The 21,677-nt window shown below is 43.3% G+C and overlaps 1 protein-coding gene across 2 annotated transcripts in view; it reads right to left on the bottom strand.

Moving 5' to 3' along the window:
* The window catches only part of DSTYK (dual serine/threonine and tyrosine protein kinase), a 71,311-nt gene extending 50,965 nt beyond the window's left edge, over nt 1-20,346 (bottom strand). The window contains exon 1 of one of the 2 annotated variants that reach the window (XM_075910508.1): nt 19,888-20,346. In XM_075910508.1, coding sequence (XP_075766623.1) covers nt 19,888-20,161 — 274 coding nt within the window. In that variant the 5' untranslated portion in view covers nt 20,162-20,346. Of the gene's footprint in view, nt 1-18,889; nt 19,013-19,887 lie in introns of those variants that run through there. The other variant, XM_075910509.1, reaches the window with a different exon arrangement.
* Between the last annotated feature and the right edge of the window lie 1,331 nt (nt 20,347-21,677).

Raw genomic sequence — 21,677 nt, 5'->3', positions numbered from 1 at the left:
TCAAAGCTGAAGTAGCTTCTTATAATTAGAGATTCTCCAAGTTATTCTGGATTTCTTAATAGGTCAATATATAAGGGGACCGGAGAGGTTTTTTTTTTTTTTTTTAAATGAACAATGGATGGATAGTCATCCAATTACAAGATAACTTCATCACCTATTTCTAGAAACCCGAGCAGATTCAGAGTGAATACTCCCCCTTGAGTGCTACGTTATCTTGCCAGCCATCCTGATTGGAGTGCTTCACAGTTAAATTCCCAATGGCCTGGGATTGTCAGTGAAAGGATGAAAATTACAAGTTTCTTGGCTCACAGCAACAAGTGAGATTTGCCCACAAAAGCTCATGATAAAGGGGTTTTGGGGTTTTTTTGGTTAGAAATAAGCTCTTTTGACATAAGCTACACAACTGATATAGCTCAAGTTGCGTAGCTTATTTCAGCTTTAGCCCTGCTGTGTAGATGTGCCTTAACGTTCTACAGGACTACTCTTTTTTAAAGTTACAGACTAATATGGCTACTCCTCTGAGACATAGCAGCTCACTAATGAAGGGCAATGATAACATAAAAAGCCAAACATAGGTTAGAAAAACTGTTTGAAGTATTACGGTCTCAAGAAGTGCCTTCATCTGCCTATCACTATCACCATCCTTTGCCTGCATGCAGACTGACTGGTGGTGTTTGTATTAGAGACCCACATAGGACCACACAATGTAGACTCCAAAAAGAAATACTGGGCAACAGATGTAATGATCTAGACACAAATTCATCTCACTGACTGGCTTTCTCTGATGTAATATCAGAATCTAATGGACTCATAAGAGCTCTGCTTTCATGGCTTTAATTTATTGCCCACTTCCAGGTGTGCCGTGTCTTTCCAGGTAATTAGGCTTCTGGGACAGCCAAAGCCACCAGATAAGATGCAGCCTTGTCTATACAGGTTACAGTATGCTTTATTGCCCAATAACAAAAAAAACCATACAAGGGACAACAGTTTTTCAACGTTAAGGAATCATTAGTCATTTCAAAAGCATGATACCTCTTTAGCCTTCACATTAAGCTAGTGGACTGTTGATATCTCGGTAGCAAAGAAGGCAACATCCAAGATCAGAGAGAAATTTCATCAATTCATATTAGTAATTATCACATTAGCGATTTGACTGGGTGCAGAGAGAGCACATGGCTCCTACAGCCAATGCTGTATGCAATCGACATACATCTCACTTCATGTGCCCTTGCTTCACATGTGTCACTTTGGTAATACCAGTAGATTATTAAAAAACACAAACACACACACACACACTAACTATGGGGACAGAAACAAGTGCAACCTAGCAACCCTGTACATGGGCAGCAGTAAACGACATGTCTCATGGACCATACATACAACCCTGATGGGTTATAGGTCACCCACCACTGGTTTGGACACTGAACACTATAAATGATAGGTACCATAAGCAATTATACAGTGCTTTCTCCATTTATCCAATAAGACACAGTCCGTCCTCATCTGAGTGGTGGGATAACCAACTCCACCAGGAAACAGGTGCAGAAAGTTTAGGAGACTTCCCCAAAGCTAGAGAACATGTCATTTGCTTAGCCAGGTTTCAGATTCCTGCTTTACTGTCAATGTCACTAAAACTAAATGTTGCCTTAGACTTTGTACTTAAAAAGGTCTCAGAGCCTTGTTGACTTCCCCATCATTCAATCTACTCTAGATTAGAGCAATGTCTGCTAGATTGAAACAAGTGCAGAGTTACAGATGGATCTAACAGCCAGGAAGAGCTAAAAAGGCCAGACTGGAAGGGAAAAAAAGCACAACAGAAAAAAGTCTACTATCATGCAAAGGAACAGTTGTGATACGTATATTCCTGCTAGAATCTTGCCTAACAATTGCTCAAGAATATATGTTCTACTTCTGTTGCTAAGCACAGGGCCTGTTAGCTGAAATGAAATAAGAAATAAAACTTCCTCGCCCACCCACTGCGGGGGAGCATTTGACTGAATCTGCTCCCATTCCAAAATCTTGTACATTATATAAAAGATGGTGTTCAAAACATTACAAGCTAAAGACTAAATCCAGTGTAGCTGAAATTTCTACACATATCTAGGTCAAATGAACATGTTATTGTAGAAGTTTTATGGACCAGAACTCTCTCATATGCTCTTTTATTGACAAAAGAGACTGAAAACACTTTTATACATGGAACCTCTTACATCATATGGCAGTTATTCAACATTTCACAAGAGCACTGAAACTCAAAAGGAAAAAAAAACCCCACCTGTTAATTCTTCCACAAGGTTTTGCACCAATTATTTTAGAGACCTGATGATTTGCTTCACTATACATTTAAAGTAGTAAGCATGTTTGTCTTCCCTCCATGGCACGGTGAAGGAGTCCTTAAATCCTGAGGACCTCCCTTATCTTGGGGTTACCTTGTGCTAATGGTTGGTAAAGGCAGGATTAAGACAATTTTTTAGAGATGTGATGTTACAATCTTCAGCAACATACTAATGAAATATTTAAAGGAAATTAACTCAGGTTGTGTCAACTAAATCCAGAAACTGAGAGTATATACCTGGGGTTGGTAAATGGGTCCCTTCACAGGTTCGATGTTCTGCTAAGTGACAAAACCTGCCAGAGCTATTTAGGTAACAAGATCTTCTCCGGAGGAAGCAAAGCCACAGAACAAGGATAGGAAGAGACGGCTGGGTGGACTTTAAGACCCAGCGGTGTCCCAAGGTTTCAGATGCCGTACACAATTGCAGATAGGTAAGGACGGCCCTGCGGAAGATGCAGCACAATATGGCATCCCACCTCCACACTAGTCACATTGCCAAGCTTTTTTCATAGCCACAAGAGCTAGAAATGGGCTAGGTTTTACACAGAAGCCAAGATTCTAGTGCAGTCAGACTTCAACAACCCTAGACATAGGTCTGTAGTGCTTAGTCCTCAATTGGGAAAAAAAAAAGTGTAAAGTCAGCATGGAGCATCGAACAAAGAGTCCCACCTAAAGTTCCCAGAGCACAACAGTCATGAACCACATTTCTTTAAACCTACAGATATTTTTTTCCTGTCTACTTTTCCATTTCTCCTCTGTGCAACTGTAAAGCATTCTGGGATATGCTGTCTATAATACTCCATACAAGATGGTGCTATATTGAACAAAATCCCTACAAAAACAGGCAAATTTGGAGGAAAGTCACTGCACATTTCGGTCAAGTTTCTCAGACTTCTGTTGCCCAAATCAATTCTTAAAAAAAAAAAAGCTGGTCACATAGGCTTTATAAACCATCCACATTTTGCAAATGTTAGCGTTTGCATTTCCCACTGGCAAAAAGCATGCAAGATTTCCAGTATATTGCTGGATTAAATATAGGAAGGGAGGACTCCCACCCCACCACCATACCTCTGTGCACTTAACCAAAATAGACACCTCCAACATCCAGGAAGCCTTTTGGATCAAAGAGAAGTAGAAGGCATAAAAAACCACCTTTTCAAGTAGCTCTTCACATAATGGTTTTGATTTGCACCTCAGACTTTCATCTCATACTCTAATTTTTAAAAGGCTCTAAAACTGAACAAAGGCTCAGAATATCCCGCAAGCCATTAAGCCACACAACCCCCCTTGTCATGGACGTCAAGTTTCGTCGTCATGCTGATATCTTGCGCCAATCCTCAATGCCAGAAATAAAAAACTCAGAGGGCAGATTCCAAGTCTGCTGCTCTATGGCAACACATGTAATCTTGTCTTCTTAATCCCATCAAGTGTTTGTAATTAGAAATAGTTGTTGCAAAATTGAATTAAGGGGAAAAAGTTATTTCCTGTGCTAGAACAAGCTTGACGGCCCAGAGACTGTCTAATACAAAGATAGCATACTCTGTTCCCTCGGATCATTCTCTAGCTACTGCCCCCAACAGAAAGTAGAGGAAGGTGCCCTAGGCCAGAAGGGAGAATTGCTACAATGCAGTATTTGCAACAGGTTTTAGGGATAGGAAAGGTAAATTCCCTAACTCTAAGGGCAGAAAACCTCACTACCCACAAATAAAATGAACATTGTAGAAGTTCAGGACAAAAACCTGAAGGACCTTCACAAAAAGGTAGATTTTAATTCATGCCTTGCTAGTAATTTCCTGCTCTAAAACAGAACATCATGTGTAAATGCAGATTACGAGGGCCTTAATCCATTGTTGATGTGTCAGCTTAACTGAGACTCGCCATCAGAGGCAAGTTTCAGGAAAGGGTATAAAATAATTAATTTATTTTTCCTTGGTCAACTCACATAGTTTACATTCCTGCAGATACAGAGCAACTAAACTTCAAGGCCAACGTTCAATTCATATCTTGTGTTTAGGTACAATGTCATTTCTACAACACAGGCCCAACATCGCAACAGAGAAGACTTCCACATATAGCTAAATTAGCCCCCATTATATTATAACTAATCAGGAAAGATCTTGAGTCATCGTGGATAGTTCTCTGAAGACGTCCATGCAGTGTGCAACAGCAGTCAAAAAAAGCAAACAGGATGTTAGGAATTATTAAAAAAGATGGAGAATATCTTATTGCTCTTATTTAAATCCATGGTACACCCACATTTTGAATACTGCATACAGATGTGGACCTCATCTCAAAAAAGATATACTGGCATTAGAAAAGGTTCAGAGAAGGGCAACTAAAATGATTAGGGGTTTGGGACGGGTACCATATGAGGAGAGATTAAAGAGACTGGGACTTTTCAGCTTGGAAAAGAGGAGACAAAGGGGAGATATGATAGAGGTACATAAAATCATGAGTGGTGTGGAGAACGTGAATAAGGAAAAGTTATTTACTCATTCACATAATAGAAGAACTAGGGGCCACCAAATTAAACTAATGGGCAGCAGGTTTCACATAGTGCATAGTCAATCTGTGGAACTCCTTTCCTGAAGCGGTTGTAAAGGCTAGGACTATAACAGGGTTAAAAAAAAAAAAAGAACTAGATAAATTAATGGAGGGTAAGTCCATTAATGGCTATTAGCCAGTATGGGTAAGGAATGGTGTCCCTAACTTCTGTTTGTCAGAGGGTGGAGATGGCTGGCTGGAGAGAAATTGCTTGCTCAGTACTGGAAAGGGGCAAATATAGTGCCCATCTATACAAAAGGAAACAACCCAGGAAACTAAAGACCAGTTAGTTTAACTTCAGTGCCAGGGAAGATAATGGAGCAAGTAATTAAGGAAATCATCTGCAAATACTTGGAAGGTAGTAAGGTGATAGGGAACAGCCAGCATAGATTTGTAAAGAACAAATCACATCAAACCAATTTGATAGCTTTCTTTGATAGGATAACAAGTCTTGTGGATAAGGGAGAAGCGGTGGATGCGGTATACCTAAACTTTAGTAAGGCATTTGATACAGTCTTGCATGATATTCTTATCAATAAACTAGGCAAATAGAACTTATATGGGGGTACTATAAGGTGGGTGCATAAGTGTACTCAGAGAGTAGTTATTAATGATTCTCAGTCCTGCTGGAAAGGTATAACAAGTGGGACTCTGCAAGAGTGTGTTCTGGGACCGGCTCTCTTCAATATCTTCATCAACGATTTAGGTATTGGTATAGAAAGTACGCTTATTAAGTTTGCAGATGATACCAAGCTGGGAGGGGTTGTGACTAATCTGGAGGACAGGGTCATAATTCAAAGTGATCTGGACAAATTGGAGAAATGGTCTGAGGTAAACAGGATGAAGTTTAATAAAGACAAATGCAAAGTGCTCCACTTAGGAAGGAACAATCAGTTTCACACATACAGAATGGGAAGAGACTGTCTGGGAAGGAGTACGGCAGAAAGGTATCTAGGGGTTATAGTGGACCACAAGCTAAATATGCGTCAGTGTGATGCTGTTGCAAAAAAACAAAACAAAAAAAAAGCAACCATGATTCTGGGATGCATTAACAGGTGTGTTGTGAGCGAGACACGAGAAGTCATTCCTCTGCTCTACTCTGGTTAGGCCTCAGTTGAAGTAATGTGACCAGTTCTGGGCACTGCATTTCAAGAAAGATGGAGAAATTGGAGAGGGTCCAGAGAAGAGCAACAAGAATGATGAAAGGTCTAGAGAACATGAGCTATGAAGGAAGGCTGAAAGAATTGTGTTTGTTTCGTTTAGAAAAGAGAAGATGGGGGGGGGAACAACATGACAGCAGTTTTCAGGTATCTAAAAGGGTGTCATGAGGAGGAGGAAGAAAAATTGTTCTCTTTGGCCTCTGAGTATAGAACAAGAAGCAATGGGCTTAAACTGCAGCAAGGGAGGTTTAGGTTGGACATTAGGAAAAAGTTTCTAGCTGTCAGGGTGGTCAAACACTGGAATAAATTGCCCAGGGAAGTTGTGGAATCGCTATCTGTGGAGATATTTAAGAGTAGGTTAGATAAATGTCTATCAGGGATGGTCTAGTCAGTACTTGGTCCTGCCATGAGGGCAGGAGACTGGACTCGAAGACCTCTCGAGGTCCCTTCCAGTCCTAGTATTCTATGATTCTAGTACCTGTTCAGTTCACTCCCTCTGGGACACCTGGCATTGGCCACTGTTGGCAGATAGGGTACCGGGCTGGATGGATCTCTGGTCTGACCTAGTATGGGCGTTCTTATTTTTCAGTACATCAATTCCCTACATCTAGATTCAGGTAGTTAGCAGATGTCATCAGTTCAAATAGGAAATCCTGACAAGCAAAATAAACTCATTTCCGTTATGGTAGCAAAATGCGGGATGTTGACAAGCTGTAAGAAGTGAAATGCCAACGACACACAAAATGATCTGGTTATCTTCAAGAGGTATTTGTTATTCTAGAAAAGCCTCATGTAATTTTAAACTCAACAGTAGACAGATTTGTAAAGTGTTTACATTAGTATTGCAAAAGCCTTGTGAGAGTTGTTTTCCCCATGAGCAGGCCGGTGTTCTCCAGACCCTTATCCACTTGTAATTTATCCAGCTCTAAGAAACACACAGCCTTGAAATTAAAATTTTGCTCTGGCACCCAGCAAATAATCTTATTTGCCTACTATCCAATATACATTTAGAGAGTATATACACCGATAATGATGAGAGAGAAGCAGACACAGAAGTGACCCAATGTTGCCAGTGAGGGGAAAAAAAAGCTTGCTAACTTGCCATCTGCAACTTTTCAGTCTAAGTGAGAGATCTTGTGTAGCTCACCACCCACAACCACTGTACAAAAATCATTACTGTTATTTTACATATTATAGTAAAAGCAGCTGCCTTACCATGACCTGCTGGGGGAAAAGTTGTTCTGACAGCATGCGCGCACTCACACACTATATAAAGTGTTTGTAACCCTTTTTATTGTACATACTATCATGCATAAATTTAGTCAGAATGAAAGAATAAATGTATGATACTCACCATTGTTGTGAAACCTTTGAATACAGAAAGCAGAGGATACTATGTACAGTAGAGTGCAGCACTGGCTAATCACTTAAACTATTAATACAGTAACTTAACACAATAGAGCACTTTATTCACTTAAACACAAAAGTTACACACTTCAACACTAATACAGTCTGTAAGTTATTCACCCAACACTGGAGGGTTGGGTTGCTGAGCAAGCTACAGGCTTGTGGATGTGAGGGGGCAGAGAGGTTGGGAGTATGATGGGCTCAGGACACAGATTTGCGGTGTGTGGATGGTGCAGAAGTGTGGTGGCAGAAGACTGAGGATGTGGGGGTGCAGGAGTTTGGGGATGAGAAGCTCAGGACAGGGGGTCCACACCAGACAGCCCCTCCGCACACTTCCCCTGTAATCAGTTAACAAGTTTATCACCACATTTAAATAAGTTAACCAATTATATGGGATTTTACATCCCTATCTGGGCATATCAAAACAGGTGATTCCCTGTGTCTGGAACTGTCCCAGAATTTGGGACCATCCATGAACATATAAAGCTGCAGCAGCCATGGAAAGGTGCTTTTCACCTGGTCCCAAGCTGCTGGAGTGAGAGAGGGCTGGGGCAGTCCTCTCTCCCTAGGGCAGACTGTATATCCCCAGCTGCACCCTAGAGCAAGCATTTAAAGGAAGCATGTATGTTTTCATTTTAATTAAAAAAAAAACCTTTTGAATTAAGGACCTGAGCAACACCAAGTAAATCTTGTAGTCACTTATAAAAGTTATGCAAGGACACCAGGTTAACAGGTGTCTAAGACTCAATGATTAGGTTTTGTTTCAGAGACACACTTCTCACAAGACTCAATGGATTTCCTAAGAATCTCTTGTAGGAGAAAATGTTAAGTACACTTGCATGTGTGTACCAGGAAGCACACTCCAAAAACTTTAAGAGTGCTTTGGGAAGTGGTACTAATGTTCAAGAGTTGTTATTGTTCATCCGTCGACTGACAGATAAGCCACATCCAAGGACTTCAGCAAAGCATAGGGTGACCATGTCCCATTTTGGCCAGGACAGTCCCTTCTTTAAAGCCCTGTCCCAGAGCCCCAACTGTTTTGGAAGAAGCAGGCATTTGCCCTGTTTCCTCTTGCCAACTGATGAAGTTAGCAAGAGGAAACAGGGCAATACCCACTTTTGTCAAAAAAGTGGGGTGCAGGGGAAGAGGACAAGCGAAGAGGACAGCCATGTGGGGCAGGGGAAGAGCAGGGTTTGGCAAGAGGCTTGTGCCAATCCCATGAGGGAAGGGTGGGCTGTGACAAGCAGCTCATATGCTTTTTGGGAGCAGGGCGGGGAAGGAAGAGGATGGCTCAGGCTAGACCCACACAATTCTCCCATTTTCTCTTTCGGAAATATGGTCACCCTAGCAATGCAACACGACCATGAAAATCATATGCCAATACTTGAGCAGCAAGTTCATTTCATAAATGGAAGAGCCTTAGAATCCCACTGACAGAATTCCCTCCCTCCCCCTTTGGAAATTCTTGAAGGTCTTAATCTGGTTGTCTAAAGCAAGACTAGTTACAGAGTTGAACAGAACAGAGGTTTTGATAAGGTGACCTAAGGAAGCTCTCCATACACCTAATTGAATCAGACATGAGCATAATAGTCTTAGACCACATTTTACAGGCTGCACTTTCAGGAATGCCCTTTGCCGCCCCCAAAGTATCAGAAGAAAACTCACTGAGATTCAGACCGTCGCAAACCATTTTTAAAAAACAACCCTTTCTATATGCACAGTTTGGACCATATATGTACAAGACTACCTTTGACTTCAACAGTAGCTACATGTATTCACTCTGGGCAAAATGTAAGTCCTTTGAGTAGCTCCAATACTCAACTAGCATTCCTGGACAACAAAAACATTTCTCCTCTGTTCCTTTAAGCTTCTGTATGCTTATACAGGATTTAATTCAATCCTTTCCACACAAACTGCATATCAACACCATATGATATGTCTTTGGGAGAATCTCTAACACACACCATAGACCAAATTGCCAGTCAGTAGCACATGAGTTGTATGGTTTTGTAATATGTTTGCTATGAAGGCAACCTGCTTAAACCAATAGCTATAGTGTTTAGCACTTCAAATCCTGAGAAAACAATGAGTTCTGAGATATTAACATGTATTGCCCAATTGAGATGCAAGAGTTTAACCAGTTAACTAATAAGCATCAGCTTATAAATTCCTGTTGACAGTAAAACTCCTGCAGGCTCCAAGCACCACAGGTTCCAGTAGCCCACGGTGCCAGAAATATGTAACCAATGGAATTTTAACTGATAACAAGGTTACTATTTTTTAACATCCCCTATTTCCCAATACTAAGTCTGTTAATGGTTAACTAACAGAGCTATTATTTTAACCTGCATTACAATAACTTCCCAATAATATCATTTAGCTAACATCACTCAGCTTAGGAGCAGCACAATTTGTTAATTAGACGTTTAAACAAAACAATGTCTGGTTTACCTGTCCATAATTCAGATTACCAAGCATACCACAGAAATACTCAAGAAGTCTCTCAAATCTTGTCACAGTGAGGGATGCTCACAATATGTATACGCACAGCATCTATGATGCTTCCCTTACTCTCCCCAAACAAAGCCACACTACCCTAGAGAGTTATTAGTGAAAATGGGAGAGATCCAAAACTGCATCATGGATTTGGCTATTGATACTGATTTTACACACCTGACCTTCACTGATGGCAAGCACTGCAAAACCTTCTGATAGAAGAAATGGATAACTCTCAATATTGAAAAACTTGAAGCTGCTTCCTGAATACCAAGAAGTCGAATTGAATGTTTTGCAGTCTTTCCAGAAGTCATACCGCAACAGACTAGCCTCGGCAGCTAACTACATTGAAAATTTCAGCCAAGTCTTGGTAGCAGCGTGCAAGACATGGAGTTTGAAAATTCTGAGACAAAGCAAGTAGTGATTCATGCCTTAGCCTAGTTACAGACATACTGCATCTCTGAATGGAATGAGCAAGCTCTAGCAAGGCCTAGCATGAATATATCAAACTCAAAACACTTTGCAGAAAGTCACCACCACAGCTGCAGCTAACTCAATACAGCAGACCTTGTGAAGACATGTTCTAACAGTTTGTAAGGGTTCTCCCAGACCTCGACTAATGCAGAAAGTTAGCACAAGACATCAGCAAGGCTAGAATACATTAGCCTAACAACAATGAATCACCGAGTGGATCAGAACATGCCCAATGCTACATGCTTGTATGTTTCATCTAGGGTTGCCAGACGGTTTCAACAAAAATACTGGACACACTTGACATTACATCATAATCTACATGACATCTTATTTAGAAAATACCAGACATTTATATTTTCTCATTTGTTTCCAAAACAAAAAGCTCAAATACTGAACTATCCAGTTCAAAACCGGATGTCTGGCAACCCTAGTTTCATCCTTCTTCCTAAAAGTAACATCCATCAGTGACCAGCATCCATTCCATCAATTAATTTGTTATCAGTTTCAGTGACAGAGACAGTGATTAAGCCCAGTACCATAATACAGCGTCTCTGTACATGTTCTGTACAAACTTGGAACCTACACCCCAAACAAAATGCCATCCCTAGCCTAAGTAATACCAGTCTACCACCAGGGGCTTAATTATGAAGGTGCTTTCTGTGTGGAAATATATATATCAGTGAAGATACGGGGAAACAAATTTTCAGTTTTTTAAAACCCATAATTTTGAAGTTGACAAAAATAAAAATGCTTAAAAACAATCAATATTATCAGTCATAATTATGAACAAAAAATACATTCTACTAAACTGAAATAAAGATCGTATTTTCTGGTGGAGTTGATGTTATATCAGAGACTGAAAGACTCTCTCACGCCTGGTCTACACTAGGTCAGGAAGGTCAGCTTAAGGTATGCAACTCTAGTTACGTAGAATACATAGCTGGAGTGTCCACACAGCGGGAGGCTGACAGGAGCAAAGTCTCCTGTCAGCTTCCCTTACTCCTCGGACTGGGAGGATGACAGGCCCTGGCTGGAGCTGCCCTCAGCATTCAACTTATGAATCTATACTTGACTTGCTAAATCAAACACCAGGACGACCCAGTGCAGGAGTGAAGAAGTGTCCTTAGGACAAAGACTTGAAAGTGAAGGTTCACACAACATTCAGATGACACAGATGTGATTGGTCTGCATAGGAAGGGTTCAGGCTCAATTATTCTTAAGTCACTGGTACATCAGACAATTTTTAAAACTACTTACTAGCAAACTAGTCAACCAAATCCAGAGCAGTGTGGAAAAGGAGATAAATTTCTGGCAAAGAGCAGTTCCTCTGATTTTACTGGTGGAATTTACACATCAGCTGATGTTACAGGACAAACCTCAAATAAATACCCATACAGAATAGGGATGTTAAAATGGTTCTTCATTTAAAACCATTCTAACTCTAGGCTCGCCGCTCAGCCAGCTACCCAACTCCGCTGCAGTTCACGTGTCCTTCTTACAGTACCAGCCTAGTGTAGCTTGCCTCTGCCAGAAATCACTGGCAGAAGCCAGTTAACTATTAAGCATACTGATAAGCCTCTTGCCTACTGGTTAATGGTTAACCGTTTTAACATTCCTAATAGGGTAGCTTCCAAGCAAAAGTGTAAGTGAAATAATTAAGAAAGTATCAGTCCAACAGCCAACTTCATGAGGCCAAGATAGCTCAGCAACTAAAGTAAAAACAGTGCTTACTGATGAGCTAAACTGTAAATTTCAGTATCAGATGGGTGGCCCAGATCGCTGAAAAATTCAGAGCAGCTACAACAAACACTGGAAGCTATGATCCTTAGGGTATTCACCCCTAGCATTAGAGAACTGGCTGATTAAGAAGTCATTTTAAGTGAATGAGGTCCACCAAAATAGATTTCACTTTTTCCACCAACAGAACTTCTCCTGCTGCTCCAGAGTCCAAGGAGAGGAGATTCTGGGTCTGAAAGCACCATTGCAAAAGATTTTCACCCATGGGCCACTGAAGCATATGGTGCCATGAGCACCAATCTGCAACTCTAGGGTAAAATGAGATCACAAGATTTAGTGGGGAAAGGGTTGGTATCACTCATTCATGCCTGAAGCGGAAGTTTCTGCTCCCTTGCCCCCCCCCCCCCCAAGAAAACCCCACTATTTTATTGCTACTCGTTTTAAAGCAGCACTCAGAAACCCTGATCAAGGCCAGCAGCTCATTTGCTAGGCACAGGTAGAAATTATCCCTGTTCTGAAAGATTCACAAATCTATTCACCAAAGAACTGGCTGTACAGCAAAAAATGATATCTAAGATCACTCACAAATTTGGCCTGGGGGCACCGAAGGAGAAAGCACAGCAGTGAGTTACCCAAACTACATTTCAATGAAAGTAGTAAGGCACGGAAACCAAAACTACTCCATTGTAAAAAACGTTACAGAACCCTAAGTCACAGTGTCTGTGGGTGTAAGTTTCCTCCTATCAAGAGTGAAAGGATCTTAAAAATGGGAGGACCCACCAGTGCCACACTGTGACCCCATCCTCCTATGTCAAGGTTAACCGGAGGGGAGGCCGAAGCAGCTCCCCCCACAATCATTCAGAAGTTTAACTGTCCCTGCTGTCTCAGCCCTTCTTTCCATTTGATGAGAAACAGCACAACCAAACCCTTACTTTATGATAAGAGGAAGCTGCCTACCAAATTTGGCGGTCCTAGCTCTTACTGTTTAGGAGGATTTCCCGAACAGACAGACTCATGGATGGACAAACAAGATCTCAAATATACAGTAGATTACATAGACTGCAAATGTCTGTGAAGTGCCCTTACCCCCACAAAATGATTTTGCGGATACTTTAAATACTCAGCAACAGATATTTATAAACGTACACCTCCCTATGTATTTTGCTCATCAATATGCTAAAGCACACTCTTATAAGAGCAGCCATGACTATACTAGTAACACAACCACGGTCTTAATGATCTATGGAGCTGGGCCAGGTCCACACTAGGGATGTAAGTGACTAGTCGACTATCAGGTAAGCATAAGCTTATCTGACAGTCGACTAGTGATGCAACTAGCCACTTCCCCCCCTTTGCTGCCTCTATCAGAGAGAGGCAGCAAGAGGGAGGAGCAGAAGCCTGTGCTGGGGGAAGCTGGCTTAAAAGCCAGTTCCCCCCCCCCAGCACTGTCTCCACAGGGGGCAGAGGAGGTAGAGCCACAGTGGGACACAGCACAAGCAGGGACTGAAGCAGTCTCCACTGGTGCTGGTTCTGCTGCGATTCTGCTTTTGAAATATACAAGAGCTCCGCAGGGAGTGCTGGGCCAGCGGAGGGCCCCGCATGGCTTCATTTTGAAATGTACAAGAGCCTCACTAGGGCTCTTGTACATTTCAAAGGCTTAGGTGCTGCAGGGAGTGCAGGGCCAGCCTGCCGCAGGCCCCACCCTCCCTGCAGAGCTTCCACTTTTGAACTGTAGCAAGAGCCTACTGACTATCCGATTAGTTAGATTAATCTAAGTTTAACAACTCTAGTCCACACCACACCTTGAACCTGGTAGCCACAACAGCATCTCTCTCATCTATGTGAACATGTTCTTTCAAAGCAGCATTGAGTCAGACTAGTGCCAAGCACCATCCAGCAAGTACTCTAGCAGTCTTCTAAAACTGATCTCAGTTTTAAGGATCTCATTTTCATGTGTTTGCCATCTCTTATCAAAGGATTCCTCAATCCTTTGGGGATTGCTGCAATACAAAAAAAGCACGTGGTTATTTTAAGCATGATGTGTAATCTTGTTAGATGAACAAGAAACAAATGCATAATAAAAGAGCCATATGACAAACATTCTGTGGTTGCCATTTAAGAGCTCTTTCAGAACAGTTACTCTCAATAGTTGTATATAGGGCATTCTACATTCTACAAATTCAACATCAAGTCTAGCAGTTGTATGTATCAATTCTCAAGTACTGCTAATCAAACAAATCACTGAAAGATGCACATGCACATGCACCCCCCCCCCCCCAGAAAGACAGCCAAAACATTAAGTAATGCAAGCTGAATGCTTTCAGATTTCAGAATACTGTAATACACCTTCAAAAGAAACTGCTGGCAGAGACTGAGGAGAACAAAACTGTTATTGGAGGATCAACTGGAGATAACACAATAGGGAGGAGTAAGGGGTGCATGAACTAATCACCTCAAGGTAAGGTTAGAGATATCAGGCTGCCTGGCAATTTCAAAGTCTTTTTATTTTCCAGAACAGCATCCTAAGATTTCCCTTCTTTTCCATACCAGTCCCAACTCAAAAACTTTTCCTCTGCTCTCATGGTATGGTAGAATCTTATTTCAGAAGAATTCATAAGGATGCTATGTCTAGAGTAAAGGAAACAGTACCTCAAACAGTAAGAGAGATTTTAGTACTTATTTACATATGCATCCATGGTTACTTTGCTTTCACTTACTTGTGAAAAGTGCAAAGTATGCAGCCAAGCACCTTTCACAAGGTATGCTGTTTTCTTCACTATTTATTTTGATCAGTTGCTACTGAGACACAAAATCAAATTGGGGGGGGGGGGGAAGTATATATTTCTACTATCCTCTTTTTTTTTTTTTAAATAAGAGATGCCTATTCTCATTTCCATTTACTCACTGCGACAGCAATTCAGAGCAGTCTTCTGCTCCACAATTCAATCAGATCACATTCCAAAACATGTAGAACCTGCCCATTTCTCTTTTCCATCTTTGCAAATACCGTCAACACTACTGGTACCACAGCACTCACAATTCCTGAGTATGGCAGAGTTTCACCTAGGTACCAATTTTTAATCACTTGTAAGGCATCTTCTCTTTTTAGATTCCATGTGTATTTCACATTTTATTAATCACTGTTCAGTGTCTGAAGTGCAGTAGATGCAGGGTTTGTTTAGTTTTTTTAAGGTAGACGTTAAGTAGGAAATATCTTAATTGATCTCTATCAGATGAACAGTTTGCCCCATCACCACTGCCAAAAGGTGACCACTTTTCAATTAGAGATATGTCAACTCCACACAACCCTCACTCAGTTGTCTAGTGGGTTTTATTTTGCCATCTCTTTGCATATAAAACAGGGGTAAGGAACTTTTTTGGGGGGTCAGGGGCCGCTGACCCACATAAAAAAAATAAAATCTTGCCAGGGGCCACACACAACCAAGAAGCAAGTTAAGGAAAAGAAAAAAAAAAACCCACACATCCTGTGTCCCTGAACTGAGAAGGAGAAAGATACTCCCCCCACATTCCCCTCATACACCACAGCCTATGGAGCCCCAGCTTAGTAGATCTTGTGCACTCCAGTCCCGTAGGGGAGTAGTGTGGGGACTGGAGCACCAGCAAGGGATCACCATGCTGGAGGGGGATGGGGGACAGGGAGGGAAGAGACCCTGAGCCTCGGGAGCCAGATTGAGGCAAGCTGAGAGTCACATCAGGCCCTCAGGCCTGAAGTTCCCTACCCTTGACATAGAAGAGTAGAACCCACTAGCATCTAAAAACCCACAGTCGGAACTCCTGGGAGATTCCATTATATAACTACTCAAGATGAAGCATGATGGCTAGCGAAGTCAAAAAGAGGAACAGTCAGAGTTTTGTAAAAGCAGCAGCTTTCACACCGAAGTAGGCTAATGATCTGTTTGAGTTTGTATTGCAGAACTATGATGGGGCTTTCACAAGAAGCCTCTCTTTAGCAACATTTTCTCCTGGTCATAAAACCACAATAGAATTTTTTTTTTTTTTTTTACACGCATATATCCATGACCAACTTTACCTCTCATCTCTTCCATTCATGTGCAGGTTCCCTCTCCCCACCCCAATCTATATGTGGGGAAAAAAAATTAGGTGTACTGAGGTAAGTATGAATGTGCACCATCAGGAGAAATACAAAACCTAGCTGTGTGTGCTTTCCTTGCCAGCTGGACAGCACTGGAATTTCTCCTGAGTGGCTACACAAGCGCCAAGCTTACAGGGAACATGGTCCACCATCGTTGGGGTCGGGAAGGAATTTTCCTCCAGGGTAGATTGGCAGAGGCCCTGGAGGTTTTTTTGCCTTCCTCTGTAGCACGGGGCACGGGTCACTAGCGGGAGGATTCTCTGCATTTTGGGGGTCTTTGAACCATCGTTTCAAGGACTTCAATATCTGAGATATAGGTGAGAGGATTATTCTAGCAGTGGGTGGGTGAGATTCTGTGGCCTGCATTGTGCAGGGAGTCAGACTAGATGATCAAAATGATCCCTTCTGACCTTAAAGTCTATGAGTCCGTGACCATGTTTTATTGTTAAATCTGAGAAATACAAACAGTGATACCGTAAATAAAGGTGTTCTCTTTTTAACCATAACTAGCATAATCTCCTAGCTTCCATCCTCTTGAGCTAATTTTGCTTATATTGCTATCAAATAAATTAGATGTTTTGGTGCTCAACCCACACAAGGAGGAGATATCCTTTCACTGTGATCAATCATTTTATCCATTACAGATTAATGGTCATCCTTCTAATCACCAGATAGTTTAAAGTTGGTTTAAAAAGTCTTTCAAATACAACATATAAGCTAGGACTCAACCCCACAACTATCTAACCATTATTTTAATCTCCTTCCCCCCCCCCCAATAAAACCAGCATGGCTGCAAATCAACTTAACACATGCATTTCTGTAACATGTAGTTAGAGAAAGAGATGAAGTCAACCTATCTTTTGGATAGCTTGCTTCCCAGTGGCTAATTTGGGGCCAGATATTTCATTTTCTATGTTATTTTATAAACATTACCTGACATGATAGTGTTCTTGAAAACAAGCTAGATAGTGTCTTAAAATAATAAAAAAAAATTACACACCTGTTGGATATTGTCACTTTCTGAACTTAGACTTTATGTAATGCTACACTTTTATCTCAGCCCTAACGATACAGGCACTAGTATTATTATTTAATTCCTGACTCATGTGCTCTTTGCATCTTAAATGCTGTAACATTCTGTAAATTCAGCAACACTATTTAAATCACAATACAAAGTTGTGGTTGGCGTTGTTGTTTTCTTTAATATCACACAGTCCTTTTTAAGTCAGATTTTTAAGAGGAGCTTTCTTGGGGAGGAAAAAAAAAAGTCAGTAAGAGCTGTGCTCCCTGATTCTTAAGGCACTCTTGAAAGTCTTGTCCTCCATTACAATTAGGTTCTACTAAATGGTAATTTGGGCACTAAATTTTCCCCCCGTTTTAGATATTGTAACCAAGAGAAAGCAGCCCCAAAATTTCAAATTACACACATTTATATATGCGTTAGACAACTATGCTAGAAGCACTTATATACGCAAAAATAACTTGATGCATGCAAATAGTTCCATTTAACACTATTGACTATTCACATGCTGAAGTAGTATGTAGAGGCCATGACCCTGGGATGCATGCAAAAGATGCTCATGTCTTAAAGTTAAGACATTCTTACATCTACCATTGCAGGATGTTACACAGCCACTGAACAAACTGCAGTTCTGGACACATCATTTAGGCTAGCTCTAACCACAGTAGCCTGCCCACTGACTAGTTGACAGGCTGCTCAGGTATTCTTTGCAACCTTGATACCTAAAGGCCAAGTGAACTCCTATTCAAAACCAGGTAATCATGCCAGGGCTCACACTGGAATAATAGTGGTTCTTTCAGATTTTACATTTTTTTCCCAGCAGTTTAAAGGGGTGATGGATGCCATGTACAGTTTATGCCCTAAACAGAGAGGGTTTTTTTTTTTAAAGAAAGTTATGACACCCAACAAGGGAATGTTTACATTATTTAAGAGAAAAATACCATTGAAGACAGTTTTATTTGTATTTAAACATTTCTCCTGCAATGTTTGCTAACCACATGGTTTAAGTATTGTGCCACTACACAAGTAATCAAAGCTGGCTAAAACCAGAAGTGAAACTGATTGGTTTGTTTCCTATTTCCAGGGAAACTAAACACAAAAAAACCACAAAAGACAGAACGTAAACAAAAAGCATCAGCAGTAAGAACTAGGTGAAATTTTTAGAGTGGTCTTTTCAGTCTCAGGTGTTCTATACAGAACACTATTTTTATTTTGGGCATGACAGATTAAGTCTCACAATAACACTGATTTTTATATAAGGACATTGAATATTTTGTACACATAGCCGATTGAGCAAAAAGCTAATAAAGAAAAACTTACATGTACACTTCAAAAATAATATCTGAGTGTAAAGTTTTAAAGAGGCATTCATTGCAGTAGTTCTTTAGCACAAAGACATTCCTTGGTATCTACCATTCTACACATAAAGATGTTTGTATAATGGCTGTTTACAATTACTCATCGGTAGAAAAAAAAAAATGTAATTACTTCCAAGAGCTCTTACTGAAGCAAGTTGCACTGCACATAAAATCTTCTAATTTTACAGCAAATTGCAAAATTGCCACCACTCAGCACCTCATACCTCTTAGCAAGAGCCTCACCTTTAATTTGCCCGCAGATCTCAACTTTTATATCATGGTTTAAGCCCTTGTCCCACAGAGCTTCTCATCCCTCCCATGTGCTTTACTGCACCTCAGCAGGCTCAGCCCTTTGCCCCTTTCTGTACATCTCTCCCTCCCCCGCCTCCCCCACTTTTTACCTCGTGGGTGCTGCTCCTGCAGGCCTTACCCCCAACCCCATAAACTACATACTCTGCCCTAAGCTCAGCCCTATGCTCCCCCCAACACACGGTCTCCCCCCCCCCACACACACACACTTTTCCCAAATACACTGACCTCAGCTACTGTCATTACACACACCCTGCCCGCAAGCCACCCCACTGCTCCCCTCTCCCCCACAGAAAATCCACCTTTGGCACCATACAGACCCCAGGCTCTGCCCTCCCCTCTCAGGTAGTCTCCCCCCCCCCCGCTCAGCCCCCTCCCCCTAGGTAGTCTCCCCCCCTCCTCCTGCTCAGCCCCCTCCCCCTAGGTAGTCTCCCCCCTGAACCCCTCCCCCTAGGTAGTCTCCCCCCCTGCTCAGCTCCCTCCCCCTAGGCAGTCTCCCCCCTCCCCCTCGGTAGTCTCTCCCCCCCTGCTCAGCTCCCTCTCCCTAAGCAGTCTCCCCCCCTCCTGCTCAGCCCCCTCCCCCTCGGTAGTCTCCCCCTCCGTAGTCTCCCCCCCTCCTGCTCAGCCCCCTCCCCCTCGGTAGTCTCCCCCCCCTCCTGCTCAGCCCCCTCCCCCTCCGTAGTCTCCCCCCCTCCTGCTCAGCCCCCTCCCCCTCGGTAGTCTCCCCCCCCTCCTGCTCAGCCCCCTCCCCCTCCGTAGTCTCCCCCCCTCCTGCTCAGCCCCCTCCCCCTAGGCAGTCTCCCCCCCTCCCCCTAGGTAGCCTCCCCCCTGAGCCCCTCCCCCTAGATACTCTTCCCCCCCCCCTCCCTGCCCATGGAGGTTCCAGCCCCCCACTAGCTCGGCTCCCCCGCCAGGGGCGGCTCCCCGCTTACCGGCCTGCAGCAGGCTGCCGCTGGGGGCGCTGTCCCCAGCGCCGGGAGTCGGGGGGGCGGCCGGCGGCTCCCCGGGCCCCGGGGGGGCGGCCGCGACGGAGAAGGGCTGCCCCTGGGAGTACTTGATGTCGCGGAAGAACTTCTTGGTCTCCCGCAGGTTGTGCTGCAGCCGCGCCAGGTGCCGGTTGTAGTGGCCGAAGCCGCGGCACAGCTCGCGGATCACTCCGCCCCCGCTGCCCTGGCCCCTAGTCGAGGGGGCTCCCTCGCCGTCCATGTCGTCCGGGTCCGCTCCGTTCCCCACTTCCCACCCCGGCGGAGACTCCGCCGCTGCCAGGCTGCAGCCTCGGCCTCCTGCTCCGGGAGGGAACAGCGCCCCGCGGCCGGGCCCCGCCGCCTTCTCCACTGGCAGCGCCGCGCCGAGCCGCACTGCGCACGGAGCGGAACCTTTATCCGGGCGCCGCGGAGGGAAGGGGGAGGCGGCTGGGGGGAGGACCCCGCGCCGCGGGGCACCATGGGGATGGTAGTTCTCGGCCGAGGGCGGCGGCGCCTGTGCCGCGGGGCATTGTGGGAATGGTAGTCCTCTAGAGGGGACGCGTTTCCCTCTGCGGCGGCTGTTGCCGGAGTGCACCATGGGATGTGTAGTCCTTTGCAACAGGATGCCTCAACAGCTGCTGCAGAGCTGCTTCTCCCTCACCAAGCCTTTTGGGGATGGGTGTTCTTCATGGTGCAGGACCGGCCTCTTGGTGTGGCAGAAACCCCTATGGGGGCACATCCCCTTCCTATGGGCAGAGGGGGCAGATCCCCTGTTTTGATGGGGAGAAACCCCTTTGTTAGGTTCATATCCCCTTTCTATGGGGAGAGACCCCTTACTGAGGTCAGGTCATCTTTCTAGGGGGAGAGACCCCAGTGGAGGGGCAGAGCCCCTTTCTATGAGGACCTTTATAACCCCTAATTATTGGGGCAGGGGGTAGAAGGTTACTTTCCCTAGAGGCAATTTATCCTATAGCTGTCTAGTACAGGATTTCTTCCTCTGGAGGAGCTAGAATTGCGAAGTGTCAAAGATGGGATACTGGATTAGACGGACTGCCAGTCTGAGCCAAATTCTTATGGTCTGCTGGAGCTCCCAAGTGGGGAAATGGGATGGAAAGTCTTTGGGAGGACACCGGGGCAAAGATGAGGAGCTGCTTACCTACAGAACTGCTTATGGAAATTTTAGTGCACTAGCAGAGTTCAAAGAGCCTTGAATTTAAGGATGAGAAAAAAATACTTTTCTATTCTACTCTATATAGGTTCTTAAAGAGTGCTTATTACCATAGCATCTGAGTGCATCTTCCAGTAGGGCTTTAAGTGACATGACTAACAGTTGTTGCACATGTTTCTCTCATCTTATTCCCAGAGGGCAAATTACATGTTCAGGGTGGTGCAGGTTTTTTGTTTGTTTTGTTTTGTTAGGGCTTGTGTTGTTCTTGCTTTATGAACATGTTGCCACCTAAAATGCTTAATAATATTTTGCCCTCCTCTAACACCTTTCATCAAACTCCTTTACAAACACTATTTAATCGAAGTCCCCGCTGATTCTCAGTGAGCAGAACCTTGTCATTGTGTAGAACCCCATGGACACTATGGATCTGCCCATAATTTGTTTTTGTGGATCAGGGACTAAATACCACAACAATTTCTATCAAGCAGGTAAACGGTAGTATCCCCGTTCTGTTCTCAAGAAAAGCTGAGGCACACAATAGTTGTTTAACTTTAAGCACATGCTTAGGTCCCATTGTCTTACTCTAAGC

Source organism: Pelodiscus sinensis, chromosome 27, assembly GCF_049634645.1.
Source record: "Pelodiscus sinensis isolate JC-2024 chromosome 27, ASM4963464v1, whole genome shotgun sequence".
Taxonomy (NCBI): Eukaryota; Metazoa; Chordata; order Testudines; family Trionychidae; genus Pelodiscus; species Pelodiscus sinensis.
This window is presented reverse-complemented; position numbering and strand designations above follow the sequence as displayed.